This window comes from Miscanthus floridulus, chromosome 15 (genome assembly GCF_019320115.1).
Source record: "Miscanthus floridulus cultivar M001 chromosome 15, ASM1932011v1, whole genome shotgun sequence".
NCBI classification, from domain to species: domain Eukaryota; kingdom Viridiplantae; phylum Streptophyta; class Magnoliopsida; order Poales; family Poaceae; genus Miscanthus; species Miscanthus floridulus.
In genome coordinates this window covers 4319271-4340637 of record NC_089594.1, presented here as the reverse complement: position 1 = coordinate 4340637, position 21367 = coordinate 4319271, and the positions used below count along the sequence as shown (strand labels likewise).

At 45.2% G+C, this 21367-nt stretch overlaps 1 protein-coding gene and 2 pseudogenes across 1 annotated transcript; 2 read left to right on the top strand and 1 right to left on the bottom strand.

Annotated features, from left to right (window-relative positions):
• Nucleotides 1–360: 360 nt before the first annotated feature.
• On the top strand, nt 361–2770 carry LOC136509188 (xylan O-acetyltransferase 12-like). Its single transcript, XM_066504015.1, has 5 exons — nt 361–934; nt 1382–1556; nt 1642–1850; nt 2010–2168; nt 2264–2770. Exons 1-5 carry the CDS (start codon nt 495–497, stop codon nt 2610–2612), a joined length of 1332 nt encoding a protein of 443 aa, XP_066360112.1. The 5' UTR covers nt 361–494; the 3' UTR covers nt 2613–2770.
• A 575-nt stretch (nt 2771–3345) lies between these two features.
• On the top strand, nt 3346–5313 carry LOC136506858 (uncharacterized; annotated as a pseudogene).
• A 261-nt stretch (nt 5314–5574) lies between these two features.
• On the bottom strand, nt 5575–20772 carry LOC136506857 (aspartic proteinase nepenthesin-1-like; annotated as a pseudogene).
• Between the last annotated feature and the right edge of the window lie 595 nt (nt 20773–21367).

Below are 21367 nucleotides of genomic sequence, written 5' to 3'. Positions count from 1 at the left end.
TGGTTTGGTGCGAGTGGATTGGTGCAGCCGTCGGTGACACAAATAAACACTTCTACATTCTGATATTCTAACCTTTTTGTTTCATTTTTTATTTGGAAAAAATACTAGTGACAGGTAGATAATATCTGGAGCACACATGAGACTCATCTATAGATGATTTTGCAAATTCAGACAGTATAACCGTAGTACACCGATGACCGATGTATACACACAAACTTTCTATTTCTGATTTCCGTACAAGGGCTATTCTAGCTACTTTGACCTGCAAAAAAATTTCATCTCTACAACAACATTCCAAATAGTCCGACACTGCCCCCCTTTTTTGTGGTTAGCCCAAGGGTCAGTGCTCAGGTTGCTTGAGTATCACTACTTTTTCTAGAGCTGGACCATATAGCCATGTGCAGGTGTGTGCTAGCTGCTCCCATTGCCATTGTACAGACTCGATAGGTGACCATAAAAGAGGAGAGCTAAGCAGTACGGTTCCTGAAGAAAGAATGAAGACAGAGGCCGGTCACAAGGCGATAGCAGCAGGTGGCAAGATGACGGTGCTCCATGCTCCAGTTGGAGTGAGGAGCATCGTGACCTCCTTGGTGGCTTTCTTCATCTTAGCCAGCTCCGTCGTCTTCCTCTTTGACAGAGGACAGGAAGAACAAGTGCAAATGGCAGTAGAGCATGGACGCCAAGAAGTGCAGGTGAAGCTGGAAACTGGGCTCCAAGAACCAGCAATCAGAGGGACAACTGAAGAGGGGGACGCCAGCAACGAGGAGTGCAACTGGTCAAGGGGGCGGTGGGTGTACGACAACGTGTCTCGGCCATTGTACAACGGGCTCAAGTGTGCCTTCATCTTCCCCGAGGTGGCCTGTGACAAATATGGCAGGAAGGATGTCATGTACCAGCACTGGAGATGGCAGCCTCATGGATGCGACCTCCCAAGGTATGACGATTACAGATTTTCCAAGTATTTTTAGCTCAAGCCCAAAAATTCCAGCATATCTAAAGGTGCAGCTCTCGGGCAATATATAAGCTCTGTCAGTATCAGCCAAGAATTTTCCTAAGGGTAGTAAATGGTTTTGTTTTATAGAAGCATAAAAACACTGAAATAATCTGTAACTGAATAAAAACACAGGATAGTACAGCAGAAAGGAAGAAACAACTAGTACTGAGATTGCAAAACTGATCTCGTTAGAGTTGTTAGCTGGAGCCCAACAAGAAACTAATTAAACATGCATGACAACTAATTGACAGTGAAAGATCCTACCTTTTATTTTATCATTTGTACCATTTCAAAAGCTTGTACGTAAGAGTAGAAAGGAGATCATATTTAGCATAACTTTGCATGGATTTTTTGACATGCTGTCTGAATTTTACCTTTTCAAAACAGATTCGATGCCATCAAGCTGCTTGAAAAGCTGAGGAACAAGAGATTGGTGTTTGTGGGTGATTCAGTCAACAGGAACCAATGGGTCTCTCTCGTGTGCATGGTGGAGGCCTCAATACCCGATGACAGGCTCAAGATACGCATCTTCAATGGCTCACTCATCTCCTTCAAGGCATTGGTATGCTTCCCTTCACAAATCTACAGCCTACAGAAACCAACAATTTTATTTGATTAGCCTGTTTGAACATATAATTATTTTTCAGGAATACAATGCAACAATAGATTTCTACTGGTCACCACTACTGGTTGAGTCCAACAGCGACAACCCCATTATTCACCGGGTGGAGTACCGGATCATAAGGGCAGACAGAATTGAGAAGCATGCCAGTGTCTGGAGGGATGCTGACATCATTGTCTTCAATTCTTACCTGTGGTGGAGGAAGCAGAAGGATGACATGAGGATGAAGGTCATGTAAGTACATTTCTATCCTTCCTAGTCATAACTCATACGCATTGTGCCGTCAGTTTTGCACATCAGAAAAAAGATACCAGAACTGGTCATTTAAAATGCACTAACATAGTTACCAAATGCCATCAGCGAATAGGTAATAAAACTTTTATATATGTGCAGGTATGGCTCATTTGAAGATGGTGATGCAAAGTTAGACGAAATGGAAATGGTCGATGGTTTCGAGATAGCTCTCAAGAAACTAACCGAATGGCTTGGAGAGAATATTGACAAGAGCAAGACTAGGATCTTTTTTGCAGGATCATCACCAACACATTCCTGGTGAGAGAGATACCCATGAATCATTTGCAACACAAATAGTACAATACCGACATCTCCATGACATCCAGTGTGTTCACATTTTTTGTTACTTTCAGGGCTAGCGACTGGGGTGGAGAAGACAAGAACAAATGCTTTAACGAAACAGAGCCGATCTACAAAACAGGATACAAAGCTGCAACTACAGACTACAGCTTGATGGCCACGGCTAGGTCCTATTTCCGAACATTGGAACCGAAAGGCATACATGTTCAGATACTTAACATCACCGAGCTGTCTGACTACCGGAAGGACGGGCATCCGACGGTGTTCAGGAAGCAATATGTTCCTCTAACGAAAGAGCAAATTGGTGACCCAGCCAGCTACGCGGATTGCACGCATTGGTGCCTCCCCGGAGTTCCTGATGTCTGGAACGAGTTTTTATATGGCTATCTTGTGCAAAAATGATGTACAAACTGTCAGGTTCGTTTTACCCCTATAATATATAATGTACAGATGACATACTCCATTTAGATTAGGATGCTCTTGTGCAGAGAATGGTTGGTCCCTTTACATTACATGTAGAGACAGGGAAAATGAGAAAAGCAAGGATCTGTCTGTGCATCGCCTAATAGGATCAGTGTACGATCTGTTTACATCTAACAGAGCAACATGGTTTTGTAAGAAACTTGTCATTGAAAAGAACAACTTAAGAATGATTAACTGTCCTAGACTCCTAGATGTCCCTGAAATTCAGTTCAATTCAATTCAGCCATACCAAGTAAGCAACAAAAGCATACTTGACATTTGAGTGGTGGGCACTGGGTAGGTCAAGGAGAGGAGAGAAGAGAAGAGCAATCTGAAGCTGCTATCGCTGAGCCGAACACAGGTTCCAGTTGTCGCCGGCCCGCCGCACACAGCAGCATACAACTCCCGCCGACTCGCGGCCGCGGAGGGGGCACGTCGTCATCGCCGCCCTGGAACTGGAACGCGCTGCTGTGGCCACCGGACGTCTAGACGACAGCCGGCTCCGCCGCAGCTATCCAGGCCATGGGCCTCATAGGCTACGGGACATATACGGGCTGAAAGGCCAACCCAGCCCAACCCATGTGAGTAACACTTGGCTGATGTGGCCCGACAACGGCCCAAGTTTAACAGCCGCCGCGCCGGGGTCTGCGATCCTCTCGTCTCCTCCTCGGCTATGGCGGCTGCATCTACTGTTTCCTCCTTGATTCCGCCTCCGCTTCCCGAGTCCGACGACGGTAACGCCGCCGACGCCTCAGGCTCAGGCTTGGTCCTCCTCGACAGGTGGTGCTACATCGCCAACCTCGTCAACGCCACCACGGCCGAGGGCACCACGAGCACCGGCTTGTGCATCCAGGTGACCTTCCGCGCCGCGCGCCCGCCACTGGTCTCCCACTTCTGCGTCCACTGCCCCGGCCTCGACTTCCCCAACGCAACTCCCAAGGTCATCACCACCGACGCCGACCTCGTCCTCCTCTGCGTCCCCGTCTACCCCGACACCATCGGCCACGGATGGGACTGGGAATACTTCGTCTACAGCCTGCGCGCCCGTCGCCTAGATCTGGTCCCGAACCCGAACCACAGGTGCCTCACCGACTCCGCAACTGTCCTCCTTAGCGACGTGCTCAGCGAGTCCCCTGTAACCATCAGCCGGTGCCGGCAAGGGGCAACTGGAATCGGCTCCTCATGGAACTCGACCCTTACAATTTCCGCGATGTAACCATCAGCCGAAACAGAGACTCTATCAAGTACATTGAGACGGAATCCTGGTCACCAAGAGAGCTGAATACGGCACCTGCTTCGTCCTCCTACACGGAGTGGGTGCGCAATAAATCAAGGAAACTCAGGGTCTTCCGTGATGGATGGAAGGCAACAACATGGACCGTGGCAATACCTGTTAATTTTGATTCCCAACCGTGGGAGAAGAACTGCTGGCACCGTCACTCAGAAATTGATGTTAAAGATGTCACCTTGCAATTGGATGCCAGCAACGCGTGTCCTTCTAACTTGTTGGCTATGCTGCGCTGCAGTAAGACCACAGAAATGTTGAAGGAGCTTCAGATGTCATGCCCCATCATGAGCATGAATGATGATATTGTTTACTTGCTTTCTGCAATTAAACCCAGGCATATGGACAAGTTTGAAGTGGTTCTTGCTATTGATGTGAGCAAGGGAGTGCTTCGGGGATTGGCCGAGCTTGATGCCCAGAAGAACTTCATTTTGACAGACAACATCTTCAGCAGTGACATCTGCAGGCATCTGAGGAAGGTTACAGGTAGGTAACTTATGTACCCTGTTAGGTTCAATGTGTGATGACTACGCTTGTGATGTTTAAGGTTTATTAGGGAATTATTTTGTTGCTACATTTCTGTTCAGTAGGGTTAGGGTCTAGAGCTTAGCAAGTTAATAATGCACTTAATACAGGACCCGGGGCTTGGTGACATTGATATGCTATGGAAGGTTATTTATATGAGTACATTGTTGCCAGAGTTGTATATCAGTTGATTAAACAAATCCTGACAATTCAATTAGAATAAGTTTGTGAATTGTGTTTTGCTTAATTTGTGTTCTGTTTGTAAGCTTGGCTCAACATTTTAGTGGCAGAGGATATGCACCCAAGGAACTGTGTTGAGCCTGTTCCTGGCCAGACCCAGCACCTTATGGGACATGTTATTGAATTTGCATTTATGACAGAAATTAAGTTCCTCTGTGTTTTAACTCATATATGGCAATATATTTGACCAAAATGAACCTGGATAATTGATTCCTGCTTTTATATTTGTCTATCCTTTTTTTTTTGCTAGTTACGACTAACATGAGACATGAAAACAGTTCTTGCTTTAGAGATTTTTTTCCTGTTCAAAACATGAGATATTCGCTTTGATGCAGGCACAGTCGAAGCATGAGGTGATTATGAAAAGAGTTAAATGCACCAGAGGTCCATTAATTTGTGAGGAGGTTTCGGTTAGGTCCATCAACTTCCAAAGTGACTTTTTGGGTCCATAAACTTTATACGCCGTATCACCTAGGTCCATACCTCTCCACGTTGGCTTCTCGTGCAGACATGGCATGATGCCGTGGCCATGCAGGCCAGCCACAGCCCCACGGGCGCGCGAGCAGAAGCCGGTGGATGGCACCGCGCCACCCCATTTTGAGAACTTGTATCTCTCCAACCAGACCGAATTAGACTTTGGCACTTTAAGCAAAGTTGGAGATCTCGCGTAGCTCTACAACATTTGTTACTACTTCTGTGCCAAAACTAAACGGATTCGGAGTTAAGAGGGGACAAAATTTGATGTTTCTGTGTATTTTTGCGGTAGTATTGCATGAATACAGAGCGCGGCCTCAGGGACGACGGCGGTTGCGGCTGCGACTCTATGTAAGACCGGCTGGTGGCATGGCACCATCACACGGAGCTGCAGTCCGCCGACTGGATGGAGAGCACGCCATGTTGGAGGTCGTAGAGCAGCTGCATGTAGTTGCCGATGATGGTCGTCTCGTTCAGCGGCAGCGTGCTGTTCGGCCCTCCCGTGCTAAACACCACCAAGCACGTCGTGGTGTTGTCCACGGGCGCCCAGTAGTTCTCCGGCGGCACCACGACATCCCCACCGTTGCTGCCGCTGCCACTTCCGAAGTGCAGGACCAATGGGGGACATCCCCACCGTTGCTGCCGCTGCCACTTCCGAAGTGCAGGACCAATGGGGGTACCAGCTTGCTGGCGTCCCCGTGCGCCACGCCCACGCACAGGTCGAGCCCTTCCGCCTCTGCCGGCGGCGGCACGACGCTGGCGCCCAGCTATCGCACGAGCTCATCTCTCAGCGCCTGGTAGGCCACGTCGACGAGCCTCGTGAATGGGGAGCTCGAGTCGATGAGCGTGCCGGCCCACTTCGCCGGCGCGACCTCCCGGAGGTCGAATGCGGCCGCGGGGACGGCGAGCATGGCTGTCCCCACTGTGATCCTGGTGAGGGGAAGGTAGTAGAACGTGTCGAACGGGTCCACGTCGGGGTTCTTGAGGAATGGCACGGACGTCACCGGCGGGCCGCTGCTCAGGCCGGCGGACGCGCTGACGAACAGGCGGCTCGTGTCCGCGGCGTCGCTGAAGTAAGGCGTGAGGCAGTAGGAGAACCTGTTGTAACACCCCAGGTGTTTGTCACTAGTTAAGCAACGGGTTTAAGCTCAACCATGACATGTTAAGTGGCGTTGGAGATGTCAAGGTCAAACCTATGGAAATAAGCCCCAACCTAAACTCGGATATTGCACCCTTGCTTTACATATAGGCCCTTTTCAAGATATATGCTTGGCTGGTGTTATTGGAATATCTTCATGTGTCTCACATCAATACCCATCTATATGGATCATTGGAAAAGTTTTATGAAGTTTGGAATCAAAAAGTCACATGAAATGATAAGTTATATCCTTGTTGGAATGATTTTACTAAGTGCTTGAATTGCACTATTAAGTGAATGAGAACATGAGATGTCAACCAAACCTTGGTACCTTGCTCAAACAACTCTACTTGCACTCATGAACAAAAGTTATGAAGGGTTCATGTTGAGCAGGTGGCCAGAAAATGCTCCAATAGATCAAAAAGGGTGATTTAAGCTTTATAGTGATGCTACTTTGACTTGGTTTGAACTGCAGCTTAGAGTGTTTGCATGGCCGTGGAACCTAAATAAAAGTTGGAGTCCATGTTATGTACAACAAACTTTATGTTTGGACTAAGAGCTAGATCAGCTTCTAAGCAAGTCAAACCGAGGCTCAAACTTTGAATCAGCAGCTGTTTTCAGCACTTGAAATTTGGTTAAGTCATGGATGACTGAATGCATGATTTCAGTTTTTGTGTACCCCACTTTGGAACCTTGTATCTCCCAAACCAGGCCTAATTAGACTTTGAAGCTTTAATAAAAGTTGGAGCTGGTATGTAGATCTACAACTTTTATTAATAGAGTTTTTGCTAACTCATCGTGGTTTAGGAGTTACAGAGGCACGGAGTATGAGTTTCAGTGGTATGTTTGAGGTAGAATTGGAAATTTGAAATTGATGAGCAGTGCCGGCACCGTGCACAGAATGCTCGCGCCGCGTGGCCTCCCGTGCCTGCGCCGCTCGCCACCTCGCGACCGTGCTCGTGAAAACGAAGACCTGGCGCCCTCAGCTCTCTCTTTGGCTCACTCGCTCTCCTATCCCTCTCCCACTTCCCTCTCTGCCCCTGTCTGCCTCTCCGGAGTGCCGGCACCATGGCCGAGTCGAGCGGAGCTTCCAGCCGGCCGTCGCAGCTCCTACAGTCGGGCTGCGCCCCTTCCTTCGTGGGCGCAAGGCTAGGGCCAGCCGCACCTCCTCCTCCTCCGGCTGCTCGGCCCTCTGCTCGCCCCATGGCCGAACCGACCGCGCTGCAGTCGCGGCCATGCTCGTGGACGGAGCCGTGGAGGCGCGCGGGCCATTGTCCTCGACCGCCGCCGAACAACGCAGGGCGCGGCCACCACCTGGGCCGGGCAAGCCTCCCCGCCGCTGCCGGCTCTCTCGGCCGAGCCCGGTCGGTCCAAGCTGTGACCTGCTTCAGTCTCTAAAGAAGAGAACACCAGGGACTTCGCGCTCAAATTCGAGAAAAGGGAAGGTTCTAACTGCGAAGTCTGTGACTCAAATGAATAGTGCCGATAAGGACCCATTTGTAGTAAATTTGCTGAATCTTTGGAAATTCATAGTAATTCATAGGAAATTCGTAAAATAGCAAATGAGGACTTTTTGGAATCCATGTGAAATTCTCTATGCATTAGATCTATAATATGGCATGTTTTAGTTTCAATATTTTGCGGTAAAAATAGATTTGTGCAGTAAGGTTGTAATGCTAGTTGAATATGTTATTTTCCATAACTGCAGATCTAGGGCTCCAAATGAAGTGAAATTTTTGTGGCATGCTACTCATGTGATAGTTAATGTGTGGTAAAAATTTCATGAGTATTGGATGAAGTATGAGTGAGTTATTGGTTTATCTCGCTCTCACATGATTTCTTGCAATAACAAATTGTCTTTTTCGTAGAGGTAGCTATACTTATGCAAATGGTATGAAATTTGTACAGTAGACTATTGAGAGGATATGTGAGCTACTGTAATTTTTGTAGACTTTATTGTGCATTTTTGGTATATGTTCATAAATACACCTTGATGTCTAAATAAATTAAGAAATGCTTTAAGAAAGTTTATTTAGAGGTGAGCACCATGCTTTTTGGTGTTCTTTAGTCATGTGTGAAATGTTGGTAAAGTTGGTTTTGCCCAATTATGAATTTGCAATATAAGTTAATAATTATTTTCTTGCCGATGTGGTCTATGGACAGATCTGGGAACTTAGCAAAGTTCTTCATGACAATGTGCTTTGTGTGAAACTTGTTTATACAAAAGTTGTAGATAATTTATGTATCTAGCTGCTGTTAAAATTTGGTATCATTTGGCCGAGTAGTGTTTGAGTTACAACTGTTTAAAGTTAGAATACAGGATTTGTTGCTCTCTGTTTTGTATGAACCAGTTTCTGTAAAGGTATAATTTCGACCTACTTAACTTGGGAATCATGCTGTGATGGTTATAGATGAAATGTAGATAATTTCATAAGCTTTCCAAAATGTGTTCTTTCAAGTCATTTGGATTTGTGTAACTCTAGTTATAGCTAAATCTTGTAGCTGCTGTTTGCATGTCCAGAAATTGGCAGATTCCAATTATAGTGTTTGCTTGTATATTGTTAAGTGTGACTTATCCCTTGAATGATGACAGAGTTAGAGCACCTGAGATCTTGGGAAACTTGTGTCATGCTTGGTGTTGTCATCTTCTTTGTCATCTTAGCATGATAGATTGTGTGATGTTTAAGTTAAGCATCGCAAAGTACTTAAATGTGTTAGTGTAAACTATGCTTGTCTTGCTTGCTATTTGTGATGCGTCTCATGGTACTATTCTTCATATTTATGCACTTGCATATTGCATCTCATCTAGGTATGCTAGATGCACCACGTGAAGGATGAGATGTTGGTGCCAAACACGAAGACAGCGTTTGATGGATCTATCCTGAAGATGGAAGGACTAAGCAAGTGCTAGGACCTGAGATGTTACCAGGACAGTGCAAGCTAACTGAATTGACTTGTGTCGGATCCCAGGCAAGCCCCGGAGCATATTAAGCCTCTTAACCTCTGAAATGCAATTAAAGTATTACTGTTACATATATATTGTTGCATTAAGTTTAGGTGTTGGATGCAAACACTTGCTGCATTGGTTATCCAATCCTTGTCCAGATATTGATACCCTAAATCCTATGTAGCTCAGGCTCGTGTAGTGCTTAGCCCTGCTTAAATGCGGTAGAAGTCAGGTGATTTTCTGTCACCTGTGAGCTATAGGGATATACATATGGCACGGTTGGCTATATTTGCTATCGTGGAAAAGAACCTGTCTTAATTTGAATTGAAGACCGGGCGGAGGCTTGCCGGTTTATAGTGACTCCGTCTGTGTCGCTTAAGGACTGAATCTTGGAGCCTTTCCTGTTCATGTTGAATGCATGCCTCTCTCTTAGTTGGCCTAGTCTGGAGATCGACCATGAAGCCGAGTAGCTCACGTCAGACCATGAGTCGATAAGTATAAAGTACACCTCGAAACGGAGCCATAGGCGTGAGTCCAAGGGCAGGTGAGTTAAAAGTCCTGATCGTCCTGGCAGAAGGGTAATCCTTGAGAGTGTTGGCGCTGATCGAACCCGCGAATTTGGTTCCTGAGTTGTCCCAAAGGTGACCCACGGCTACCCTTGCAAAGTATGCCAGGGTGAGATTAGGAATACCCCCTCAGCTGAGTTGTAATTCGATTCGAGTCGCCGTCTCTCACCGGTTAGTGAGAACTTGATGGGCTTATCTCCAAAGTAGATACACTAAATAACATAATGGTTCAGGAATGATGGTATGATGATGACAGCCTTATTATACCTGCTATGGTTAATATTGTTTACTCCTAATAAGTGAGTGCTCTAGTACAGGTGCTAATCTAGTGGATAGGTAAATGATGATAAACTTGATGCTAAGTTTAAATTGGTCACTATATTCATAAGCTCTTTTATGCAACTGTGTCAAGCTAGCCCACCTCATAAGCCTTGCATGACCCTTGGTGTCCTTTATTTCTGGTTTTGATGGGTACTAGCTGAGTACCTTCTCTTACTCAGGGTTTATCCCACCATGTTGTAGGTGAAGTTCTCGGCCTGTGAAGATGGTGGCTAACCGCCGGTGGCTCGGTGATTCTATAGTTACTTCTCATCTATATGCTTTTGTCGGATGATGTCACTTATGCTAGCAATGTATTTGGAACATATATTAATGTAATCTTTTGAAAGCTATGTTGTTTTCACTAATCGATTTTGAAACCCAAACTTGTACTTTTAATTGTGAATCCATTTGTAATATTATTTCCGTTGCAACCCTGTGTATGTGATGTGTGTTTGCTTAATCACGCGATCTTGGTTGTGATGTTGATTTACCGAGGTCTTTCGGGACACTCGGCGGACTACCGGGTTTATGAGTGAAAGTATGCGCGTGTCAACGTGTTAGCGGGGATAGTCGTACTTGATCTTGTATAAATTGGGTGGTTCTGTTACAGCTGGCATTAGAGCAAGATTAAGCATAATACTGTCATGTACATTGTTTTAAAAACAAAGTTTTGGTTTTAAAAAGCCTATTTTAACTAAAACTTTAGCTATAGGCAGATTTGTCAAAACTAATTTGCAAAACTATGCTAGCGACATCCTCCTTTATGCCCAGTTATGGACTATTAGGTGGCTATCTAAGTACTAACATGGGGGTTTTTACTTTCGTCGTCCATACGGCGTGCTATTGTATGGATGCCATTCACTTGAATGGTAATGTATGGATCAATTGCGTCTACGCCCAGGTAAGTGGGAGTTGTGAGAGCATGACCGTCCAACTGTCGGTCTAGGGGAGAGTTAGCTATGGTTACTAGAATATTTACATGTTACACCTATGTATATATGAAGGTACTTAATTGCGGGTATATTTATCGGGTAGCTATGGATATCAAAGTATATACATTTTGGGATGTATATATGCAGAGTATCTTAGTTTACTGCTTTATTGTGTGCTTATTTATCTCTTGTGGGGATGGGCTGCAATGAATTTGCCTACAGGTACGCTAACCACGAATGCGTAGATTGAAATAGCTGACGACTAGCTATATATCGAGAGAGTACGTGTTATGTCACCGACATAGAACATGATTGCCACCTTATGCTGGCAATTTCGTGAGGACAAATAGGACGAGCATGCATCATGATTGTGCTTCTGCATAAATATGCTTCCCTCACCTTGTTCTAATGCTAAGTAACTTGTGATCAATGTGATGTCACTATTTTCCCTGTGTGAAGCTAGCCAAAATGCCTTGTCCCATGCTGCTTGAATAGCTATGCTTGAAGTTAGTGTGTGATTAGCTTTGCCTCATATGTTGGCTTCCAAAGGAAATAGATGACGAGTTAATAGTTAACAAAAAGTTCACCCCTTTGAAAACTAAATTGCTAAATGTAAGTAAAACTTGTTTTGTAGAGATATCCACCTACTCAGTAAAAAGGAAACAAAAGATAACAGTGCCTTACCACCATGTTTTGCATGATATGTGTAGTGGTGTTGTTGTAGATGACTGCTTGTTATGTACGAGCTTTGTGCTTCATAATAGCCATTTAAGCTAATTGGATTGAGTGTTTCGAAATGCTCGCTTAAGACCATGATGTAGGCATGGATGCTCGTTATCTAGGTAGTGCCGTAGTTGTCACCCTTTTGTCCTCGGTAAGCATATGAGTGTGGAAGAGCGCTATCCTGGAGCAGCGTCCAAGTTTTGGTAATCTCAGGGTTGTCGTCTACAATTAAGTTCTCTCTTAGGAACCTGAGCCTGTACACGTGGTTGCTAGCCTTGAACGTTGTGCTACGAAGACTTTATCTATGCCTTTGCTTGACCTTAGGTCCAAGCTTAGTTCCCTTGAATGCTTGCATGTTTCGTGGTTGTCCCGCTCCTGTGTGGGAGGACCCTGCTCAAAAATCCTTGTTGGACCTTATTGCTCTTTCTCCTATGGATGAGCTAGTGCAACGCTAATCGCTATCTGCCCTGGCTTTGGAACCTTTTCCACGTAGATCATGTCATTGCTTTATCAACTGAATCCCCAGTTAGTGCATTGGCTCTGACCCTCGAATCTCGTTTATTTTACCTCCAACCCGTTCAAGTCCCTGGATGTTTATCAGTCTTGATCTCATGTTGCTGCTCGACAAGACCAAATCTCATGTTAATCTTTATCTGGTAATCACTTTGGTGGACACGAGGCATTTATGGAAATTAAGCAAGAGTCTCCTGCTTAGTTGCCTTCGGCAATTAGGCTGTGTTCTTTTGCGCTGTGTTTTGCTCTTCTGATCGCCTCCTTGTTGATTCCTAACCTTGTGACTATCCTTGTTTGCTATCCCTCTTTTGCACAATGCTTGTTCTTACAATCTAATTGGTGCCACTAGAAGTTTCACTTTGGTTGTATGTTCAGTAATGGTGCCATGATTAGCGAACTATGGTGCTGCGACGGAACCTAGGGCCTCCTTGTGGGCGGCTGACACATGGTTGTGCTGCTGGGTGCGTGCTAGTATCGAGGTTTCTAGTCATGATCCATTGTCGAACTGCACCGATGTGTTATTTTCACGTGAGCTCTTCCTTGGTTATCTCTCCATATCTTATTGAAGATCCCTATATCAGACCGAAAGTAGTAGAGCTTCCTGTTGAAGTCACAAAAAGGATAACCTTTGAAGAACTGGTCACCGACATAAACATTAACAGACTACAAGAGGTGATAGACAAGTGACTCCACTTGGTTGTCCCAGTATTGACGTCCGTCACCTAGTGAATAACTTATGTCATCACTGTTGGATCAGAAAGGCACACAACAATTAATGTTGGACAAGTTGTTAGTTAGATAAGAATCGAACGTCACATTATGATTATGACCTGGCTATCCAAGTCTTGATTATTATGTGCATGCTGATCGCACAGTCGAGATCAACATCTCTAGTGTGACTCCTTATCTGTAGACTTCGATGGCGACCGTCTGTTTGTGCCTCGATTGCAATTATTGTTGTGGTCAAGAGTAAGAATTTGGAACTTTGAGTGTTGAGAGTCAACTGATTAGTTACTAGTAGGAAGCTTAACCTCCGGCTAGGTGATAACTTTTTGCTAATTATGAAGGCCAGAGCTCACAAAACAATGTTAAGCAAACGAACAGCAAAGCCGGTCATCGATGATAGTATTGCTTCCTTCTCCAAGCCCTATGTTGTTAAGTCAAGTCCATCTTGGACAATCACACAGATAGTGCTGGATGCTATATCAGCTAAGTAAAGAGCTAGAGAAAGCATGTTCTTAGTTTCGGTCAGCATCGTTATGTATATGGTGCTATCAAAGGATTGTTCTAGATTCTATTGGATGAGGCATAGAAGGATAATAAGAGATGTTCCCTTATCTCTGTAGGACAGTCCCTCCATGAAGAGTATGCTTTGTGTTCCAAAAACATAGTCACAAGTCCAATGCTTGTGCATAGTCAAGTTGCTGTCTAAATCAAACGATTTAAGTTGTTTCCTGAGAATCATATATGGAAAATCTTAGTCTACATCCTTAGAGAAAGGAGCTGCTGCTGCTGCTATACAAAGAGATCGAGAGTATCGAACACACACCACAACATGTGAAGCAAAGAAAGAGAAGAACGAGAAAATATGTCTAGATTTTAGGGTACAAAACTGAACATCTTCAAGCCAACGATTAGTGACTCAAACGAAGTTGGATTGACCCCAAACTTGGTGATCTCATTCCTTGCTTAGGACCCTTCAATGTCTTAAGTTGGTTTGAGTATTGGTTGAGTAAAACCTCAAATTTGAGAGATATCTTGTCGGCTCGGTTTGCTGCCATTTCAGAACACAACAGTTTTAGTAGATGAATTGTTTGGATGGTCAAACGGTGTCCGGTTGAGTTGAATTTTGGTGAGTAGTTAGAAGACCCATGGATCTACATGCGCACCAAAATTTGTGCATATTGGAGCAATAGTTTGTGAGATATGAATAGAAAACAAAAGGGTACAGAATCTGCAATTTTGCTGTGACTGCGATCATCCTTTGCATTAGACGGTTGTATTTGTAATTCATACCAAGAAATTACAACTTGTAGGTGTCTTGCTGTTAGACAACCCTCCATACCCTTGAGAAGACTAATTGCACCCCTATGTGCCTTGCTTTTGCCCTCTTAGATCAGCAATGTGTGAGTAGTCAAGGTGTTCTAGAGGTCAAATTGTGCCCTTGCAATTCAAAAGTAATTGAAAAGGTGTCAAACCATAGATTTTTGGATTATGGTTTTTGAGATATTGATTGGCCTAAGAAAGGAAGCCTCGACGTCAAATATAGTTTAAGAAAGCTAGTTTTGCTACGATGCAAGTCAACCCAACTTGCTGTGCAACTGCACCATGAAGGAGAATCATATTCAAAATGCATGGTAGTGGACTATTTCCCTAGTTTGAGGAAATACTTGCAACTTTTATTGTACTATAGGCCTCGGTATCCATCGTCCTTAACAATGTTTTCCAGTGCTGCCTTGTCATTTGGTGCCTTTCATGTGTTTTTACCCAAGAGGTTGCATCAAATCTAACCCAGATTCCTGTTGCCACTTAGATTCTAAGGTTCCCTTAGCTAATGAGCATCGAAATTGCTGGGTAGACAGAGTCAGCTATCACATTCATCTTCACTCAACAGACCCAGATAATACAGTGTTGTTATTAGAGAAAGAGCACTGCACACATGGAACATTATGTAGCTTTCCATCAGTTGACATATGAGTGAGTGCACCGCTACAACCAGTTTGGATATTGGTTAACTAGCTTCTCATGCCCTCAAAGGATGATTACCCCGTCTATGATCACATCCTTTACGAGAAGTTGTGCTCAAGCCACTTTAGTAGAGAACTGCTTTTCAGACCTTAGGAGCCAATATAACACCGTTGTAAGGAATATCCGTCAACCAACTACAAGCTAGTGCAAAGTCCATAAGTTCTGTGCTTTATCCACTAAGGAAGTAGATGTTACAAGTATTTAGTCTATGCTTGTATCACTCTTCGTACATCGAGGACGAAGTACGTAGGACAGTGCTATCTTGGATTCCTTCCAATGTAATAATGCTTTATGGACGCCAAAGAATGAAATTCTTTAGACAACAGCTTACGACGAAGAGCAAGAACCAGAAAGTGTCGTGACCAAATTAGCCTCTCTGATACTTTGAAGTTAAGTAGCCTAATGCTATCACTGATGTTAGAAACTGGATGACAAGTTTCTCTTCCCTTAAAAGTCTTTCGCCCCGAATCTCGGGATGCGATTCCTTTAAGGGGGAGGGCTGTAACACCCCAGGTGTTTGTCACTAGTTAAGCAACGGGTTTAAGCTCAACCATGACATGTTAAGTGGCATTGGAGATGTCAAGGTTAAACCTATGGAAATAAGCCCCAACCTAAACTCGGATATTGCACCCTTGCTTTACATATAGGCCCTTTTCAAGATATATGCTTGGCTAGTGTTATTGGAATATCTTCATGTGTCTCACATCAATACCCATCTATATGGATCACTGGAAAAGTTTTATAAAGTTTGGAATCAAAAAGTCACATGAAATGATAAGTTATATCCTTGTTGGAATGATTTTACTAAGTGCTTGAATTGCACTATTAAGTGAATGAGAACATGAGATGTCAACCAAACCTTGGTACCTTGCTCAAACAACTCTGCTTGCACTCATGAACAAAAGTTATGAAGGGTTCATATTGAGCAGGTGGCTAGAAAATGCTCCAATAGATCAAAAAGGGTGATTTAAGCTTTATAGTGATGCTGCTTTGACTTGGTTTGAACTGCAGCTTAGAGTGTTTGCATGACAGTAGAACCTAAATAAAAGTTGGAGTCCATGTTATCTACAACAAACTTTATGTTTGCACCAAGAGCTAGATCAGCTTGTAAGCAAGTCAAACCGAGGCTCAAACTTTGAATCAACAGCTGTTTTCAGCACTTCAAATTTGGTTAAGTCATGGATGACTGAATGCATGATTTCAGTTTTCGTGTACCCCACTTTGGAACCTTGTATCTCCCAAACCAGGCCTAATTAGACTTTGAAGCTTTAATAAAAGTTGGAGCTGGTATGTAGATCTACAACTTTTATTAATAGAGTTTTTGCTAACTCGTCGTGGTTTAGGAGTTATAGAGGCACGAAGTATGAGTTTGAGTCGTATGTTTGAGGTAGAATTGGAAATTTGAAATTGATGAGCAGTGCCGGCACCGTGCACAGAATGCTCGCGCCGCGTGGCCTCCCGTGCCTGCGCCGCTCGCCACCTCGCGATCGTGCTCGTGAAAACGGAGACCTGGCGCCCTCAGCTCTCTCTCTGGCTCACTCGCTCTCCCATCCCTCTCCCTCTTCCCTCTCCGCCCTTGTCTACCTCTCCGGAGTGCCAGCGCCATAGCCAAGTCGAGCAGAGCTTCCAGCCGATCGTTGTAGCTCCTACAGTCGGGCTGCGCCCCTTCCTTCGTGGGCGCGAGGCTAGGGCCAGCCGCACCTCCTCCTCCTCCGGCTGCTCGGCCCTCTGCTCACCTCGTGGCCGAACCGACCACGCTGCAGTCGCGGCCACGCTCGCGGACGGAGCCGCGGAGGCGCGCGGGCCGTTGTCCTCGACCGCCGCCGGTCAACGCAGGGCGTGGCCACCACCTGGGCCGGGCAAGCCTCCCCGCCGCTGCCGGCTCTCTCGGCCGAGCCCGGCCGGTCCAAGCTGTGACCTGCTTCAGTCTCTGAAGAAGAGAACACCAGGGACTTCGCGCTCAAATTCGAGAAAAGGGAAGGTTCTAACTGCGAAGTCTGTGACTCAAATAAATAGTGCCGATAAGGACCCATTTGTAGTAAATTTGCTGAATCTTTGGAAATTCATAGTAATTCATAGGAAATTCGTAAAATAGCAAATGAGGACTTTTTGGAATCCTTGTGAAATTCTCTATGCATTAGATCTACAATATGGCATGTTTTAGTTTCAATATTTTTCGGTAAAAATAGATTTGTGCAGTAAGGTTGTAATGCTAGTTGAATTTGTTATTTTCCATAACTGCAGATCTAGGGCTCCAAATGAAGTGAATTTTTTGTCGCATGCTAGTCATGTGATAGTTGATGTGTGGTAAAAATTTCATGAGTATTGGATGAAGTATGAGTGAGTTATTGGTTTATCTCGCTCTCACATGATTTCTTGCAATAGCAAATTGTCTTTTTCGTAGAGGCAGCTATACTTATGCAAATAGTATGAAATTTGTACAGTAGACTATTGAGAGGATATGTGAGCTACTGTAATTTTTGTAGACTTTATTGTGCATTTTTGGTATATGTTCATAAATACACCTTGATGTCTAAATAAATTAAGAAATGTTTTAAGAAAATTTATTTAGAGGTGAGCACCATGCTTTTTGGTGTTCTTTAGTCATGTGTGAAATGTTGGTAAAGTTGATTTTGCCCAATTATGAATTTGCAACATAAGTTAATAATTATTTTCTTGCCGATGTGGTCTATGGACAGATCTGGGAACTTAGCAAAGTTCTTCATGACAATGTGCTTTGTGTGAAACTTGTTTATACAAAAGTTGTAGATAATTTATGTATCTAGCTGCTGTTAAAATTTGGTATCATTTGGTCGAGTAGTGTTTGAGTTACAACTATTTAAAGTTAGAATACTGGATTTGTTGCTCTCTGTTTTGTATGAACCAGTTTCTGTAAAGGTATAATTTCGACCTACTTAACTTAGGAATCATGCTGTGATGGTTATAGATGAAATGTAGATAATTTCATAAGCTTTCCAAAATGTCTTCTTTCAAGTCATTTGGATTTGTGTAACTCCAGTTATAGCTAAATCTTGTAGCTGCTGTTTGAATGTCCAGAAATTGGTAGATTCCAATTATAGTGTTTGCTTGTATATTGTTAAGTGTGACTTATGCCTTGAATGATGACAGAGTTAGAGCACCTGAGATCTTGGGAAACTTGTGTCATGCTTGGTGTTGTCGTCTTCTTTGCCATCTTAGCATGATAGATTGTGTGATGTTTAAGTTAAGCATCGCAAAGTACTTAAGTGTGTTAGTGTAAACTATGCTTGTCTTGCTTGCTATTTGTGATGCGTCTCATGGTACTATTCTTCATATTTATGCACTTGCATATTGCATCTCATCTAGGTACGCTAGATGCACCACGTGAAGGATGAGATGTTGGAGCCAAACCCGAAGACAGCGTTTGATGGATCTATCCCGAAGATGGAAGGACTAAGCAAGTGCTAGGACCTAAGATGTCACCAGGACGGTGCAAGCTAACTGAACTGGCTTGTGTCGGATCCCAGGCAAGCCCCGGAGCATATTAAGCCTCTTAACCTCTGAAATGCAATTAAAGTATTACTGTTACATATATATTGTTGCATTAAGTTTAGGTGTTGGATGCAAACACTTGCTGCATTGGTTATCCAATTCTTGTCCAGATATTGATACCCTGAATCCTATGTAGCTCAGGCTCGTGTAGTGCTTAGCCCTGCTTAAATGCGGTAGAAGTCAGGTGATTTCCTGTCACCTGTGAGCTATAGGGATATACATATGGCACGGTTGGCTATATTTGCTATCGTGGAAAAGAACCTGTCTTAATTTGAATTGAAGACCGGGCGGAGGCTTGCCGGTTTGTAGTGACTCTGTCTGTTTCGCTTAAGGACTGAATCTTGGAGCCTTTCCTGTTTATGTTGAACGCATGTCTCTCTCTTAGTTGGTCGGGTCTGGAGACCGACCACGAAGCCGAGTAGCTCACCTCAGGTCGGGAGTCGATAAGTATAAAGTACACCTCGGAAGGGAGCCGTAGGCGTGAGTCCAAGGGCAGATGAGTTAAAAGTCCTGATCGTCCTGGCAGAAGGGTAATCCCTGAGAGTGTTGGCGCTGATCAAACTCACGAATTTGGTTCCTGAGTTGTCCCAAAGGTGATCCACGGCTACCCTTGCAAAGTATGCCAGGGTGAGAGTTAGGAATACCCCCTCAGCTGAGTTGTAATTCGATTCGAGTCGCCGTCTCTCACCGGTTAGTGAGAACTTGACGGGCTTATCTCCAAAGTAGATACACTAAATAACATAATGGTTCAGGAATGATGGTATGATGATGACAGCCTTATTATACCTGCTATGGTTAATATTGTTTGCTCCTAATAAGTGAGTGCTCTAGTACAGGTGCTAATCTAGTGGACAGGTAAATGATGATAAACTTGATGCTAAGTTTAAATTGGTCACTATATTCATAAGCTCTTTTATGCAACTGTGTCAAGCTAGCCCACCTCATAAGCCTTGCATGACCCTTGGTGTCCTTTATTTCTGGTTTTGACGGGTAAGTCTAGCTGAGTACCTTCTCGTACTCAGGGTTTATCCCACCATGTTGCAGGTGAAGTTCTTGGCCTGTGAAGATGGTGGCTAACCGCCGGTGGCTCGGTGATTCTATTGTTACTTCTTATCTATATGTTTTTGTCGGATGATGTCACTTATGCTAGCAATGTATTTGGAACATATATTAATATAATCTTTTGAAAGCTATGTTGTTTTCACTAATCGATTTTGAAACCCAAACTTGTACTTTTAATTGTGAACCCATTTGTAATATTATTTCCGCTGCAACCCTGTGTATGTGATGTGTATTTGCTTAATCACGCGATCTTGGTTGTGATGTTGATTTACCGAGGTCTTTCGGGACACTCGGCAGACTACCGGGTTTATATGAGTGAAAGTATGTGCGTGTCAACGTGTTAGCGGGGACAGCCGTACTTGATCTTGTATAAATTGGGCGGTTCTGTTACAGCTGTTGTTGCCGAGCTGCGACGGCAGCGACAGCTTACCCCTGCCCAGCCTGATGATGCCGGACGCGCCGTCCAGGAAGCCCGGCGTGAGACTGCTCGCGGTGATGCACCCGAAGGCGAGGCTCACGTTCTCCGACTGGCCGAACGTGAGCACCTCGGTGCCGAGCACCCCACTGATGACCCCGGCGCCGTAGGCGGTGAGCACGGCGCACGCCTTGTTGTCGCGCGCGCTCCGGGTCTCGGAGCTGAGCGCGCACGCCATGTCGTTGCACGCCACGGGCTTGGCCGTGCGCGACCGGGATGGGTCGTAGAAGGAGAGGTTTTGGCTGTAGCGCGAGTTCCGCGCCGAGGACGGTGGCGGCACCGAGACGCTGCCCTGGCCTGCGCGGCTCGCCGATCCGAAGCAGCACGACGAACGCAGCCACAGCCACGGCCAAGGCCAAAATCGGCGGAGCCCGCGGCTGGTGACTCCGCGGCCGGCTGCCTCCTGTGCGGCCTCCCGTGAGGGAGAAGAGGCGGTGGAGCTTCCGCCGGCCGGGCGCAGGGGCGGGCGCGGGCGCGTCCGGTGGCGCACAGGGACAGGGCCCGCTCGCGTCCTCGTCGTCACACTGCTTCTCCGAGGCCGAGGTGCATGTCGTCGTCGTGGTGCAGGAGCAGGACCACCAGCAGTAGGTCTTACATAGAGTCGCAGCCGTAGCCGCCATCATCCCTGAGGCTGCGCTCTGTATTCATGCAATACTACCGCAAAAATACACGGAAACATCAATCTATGTCCCCTCTTAACTCCGAATCCGTTTAGTTTTGGCACAAGAGATAGTAACAAATGTTGTAGAGCTACGCGAGATCTCCAACTTTGCTTAAAGTGTCAAAGTCTAATTCGGCCTGGTTGGAGAGATACAAGCTTCCAAAGTGGGGTGGCACGGCGCCGTCCACCGGCTTCTGCTCGCGCGCCCGCGGGGCTGCGGCTGGCCTGCATGGCCACAGCATCATGCCACGTCAGCACGAGAAGCCAACGTGGATAGATATGGACCTAGATGATACGGCGTACAAAGTTTATGGACCCAAAAAGCCACTTTGAAAGTTGATGGACCTAACCGAAACTTTCTCACAAGTTAATGGACCTCTGGTGCATTTAACTCTTATGAAAATTATGTGAATCTGGAATTTATTACTTGTATAGTCTGCAGACATAGTGTCTTTTATTTATGTACTAGTGAACTTGTGCGGTGTGCCTAGAGTTGAGCTCACTTGAGTTGCAGCCATGCATCCTATTATGACGTTTCGTGTGGGACACTGTCT

Bases quoted from the DNA above. Each gene is read 5' to 3' on its own strand.
- LOC136509188 (XM_066504015.1), top strand. From the start codon at position 495: ATGAAGACAGAGGCCGGTCACAAGGCGATAGCAGCAGGTGGCAAGATG. The intron at 1,557-1,641 runs GTATGCTTCCCT...ATTATTTTTCAG, and splicing joins TCATCTCCTTCAAGGCATTG to GAATACAATGCAACAATAGA. The intron at 1,851-2,009 runs GTAAGTACATTT...ATATATGTGCAG, and splicing joins GACATGAGGATGAAGGTCAT to GTATGGCTCATTTGAAGATG.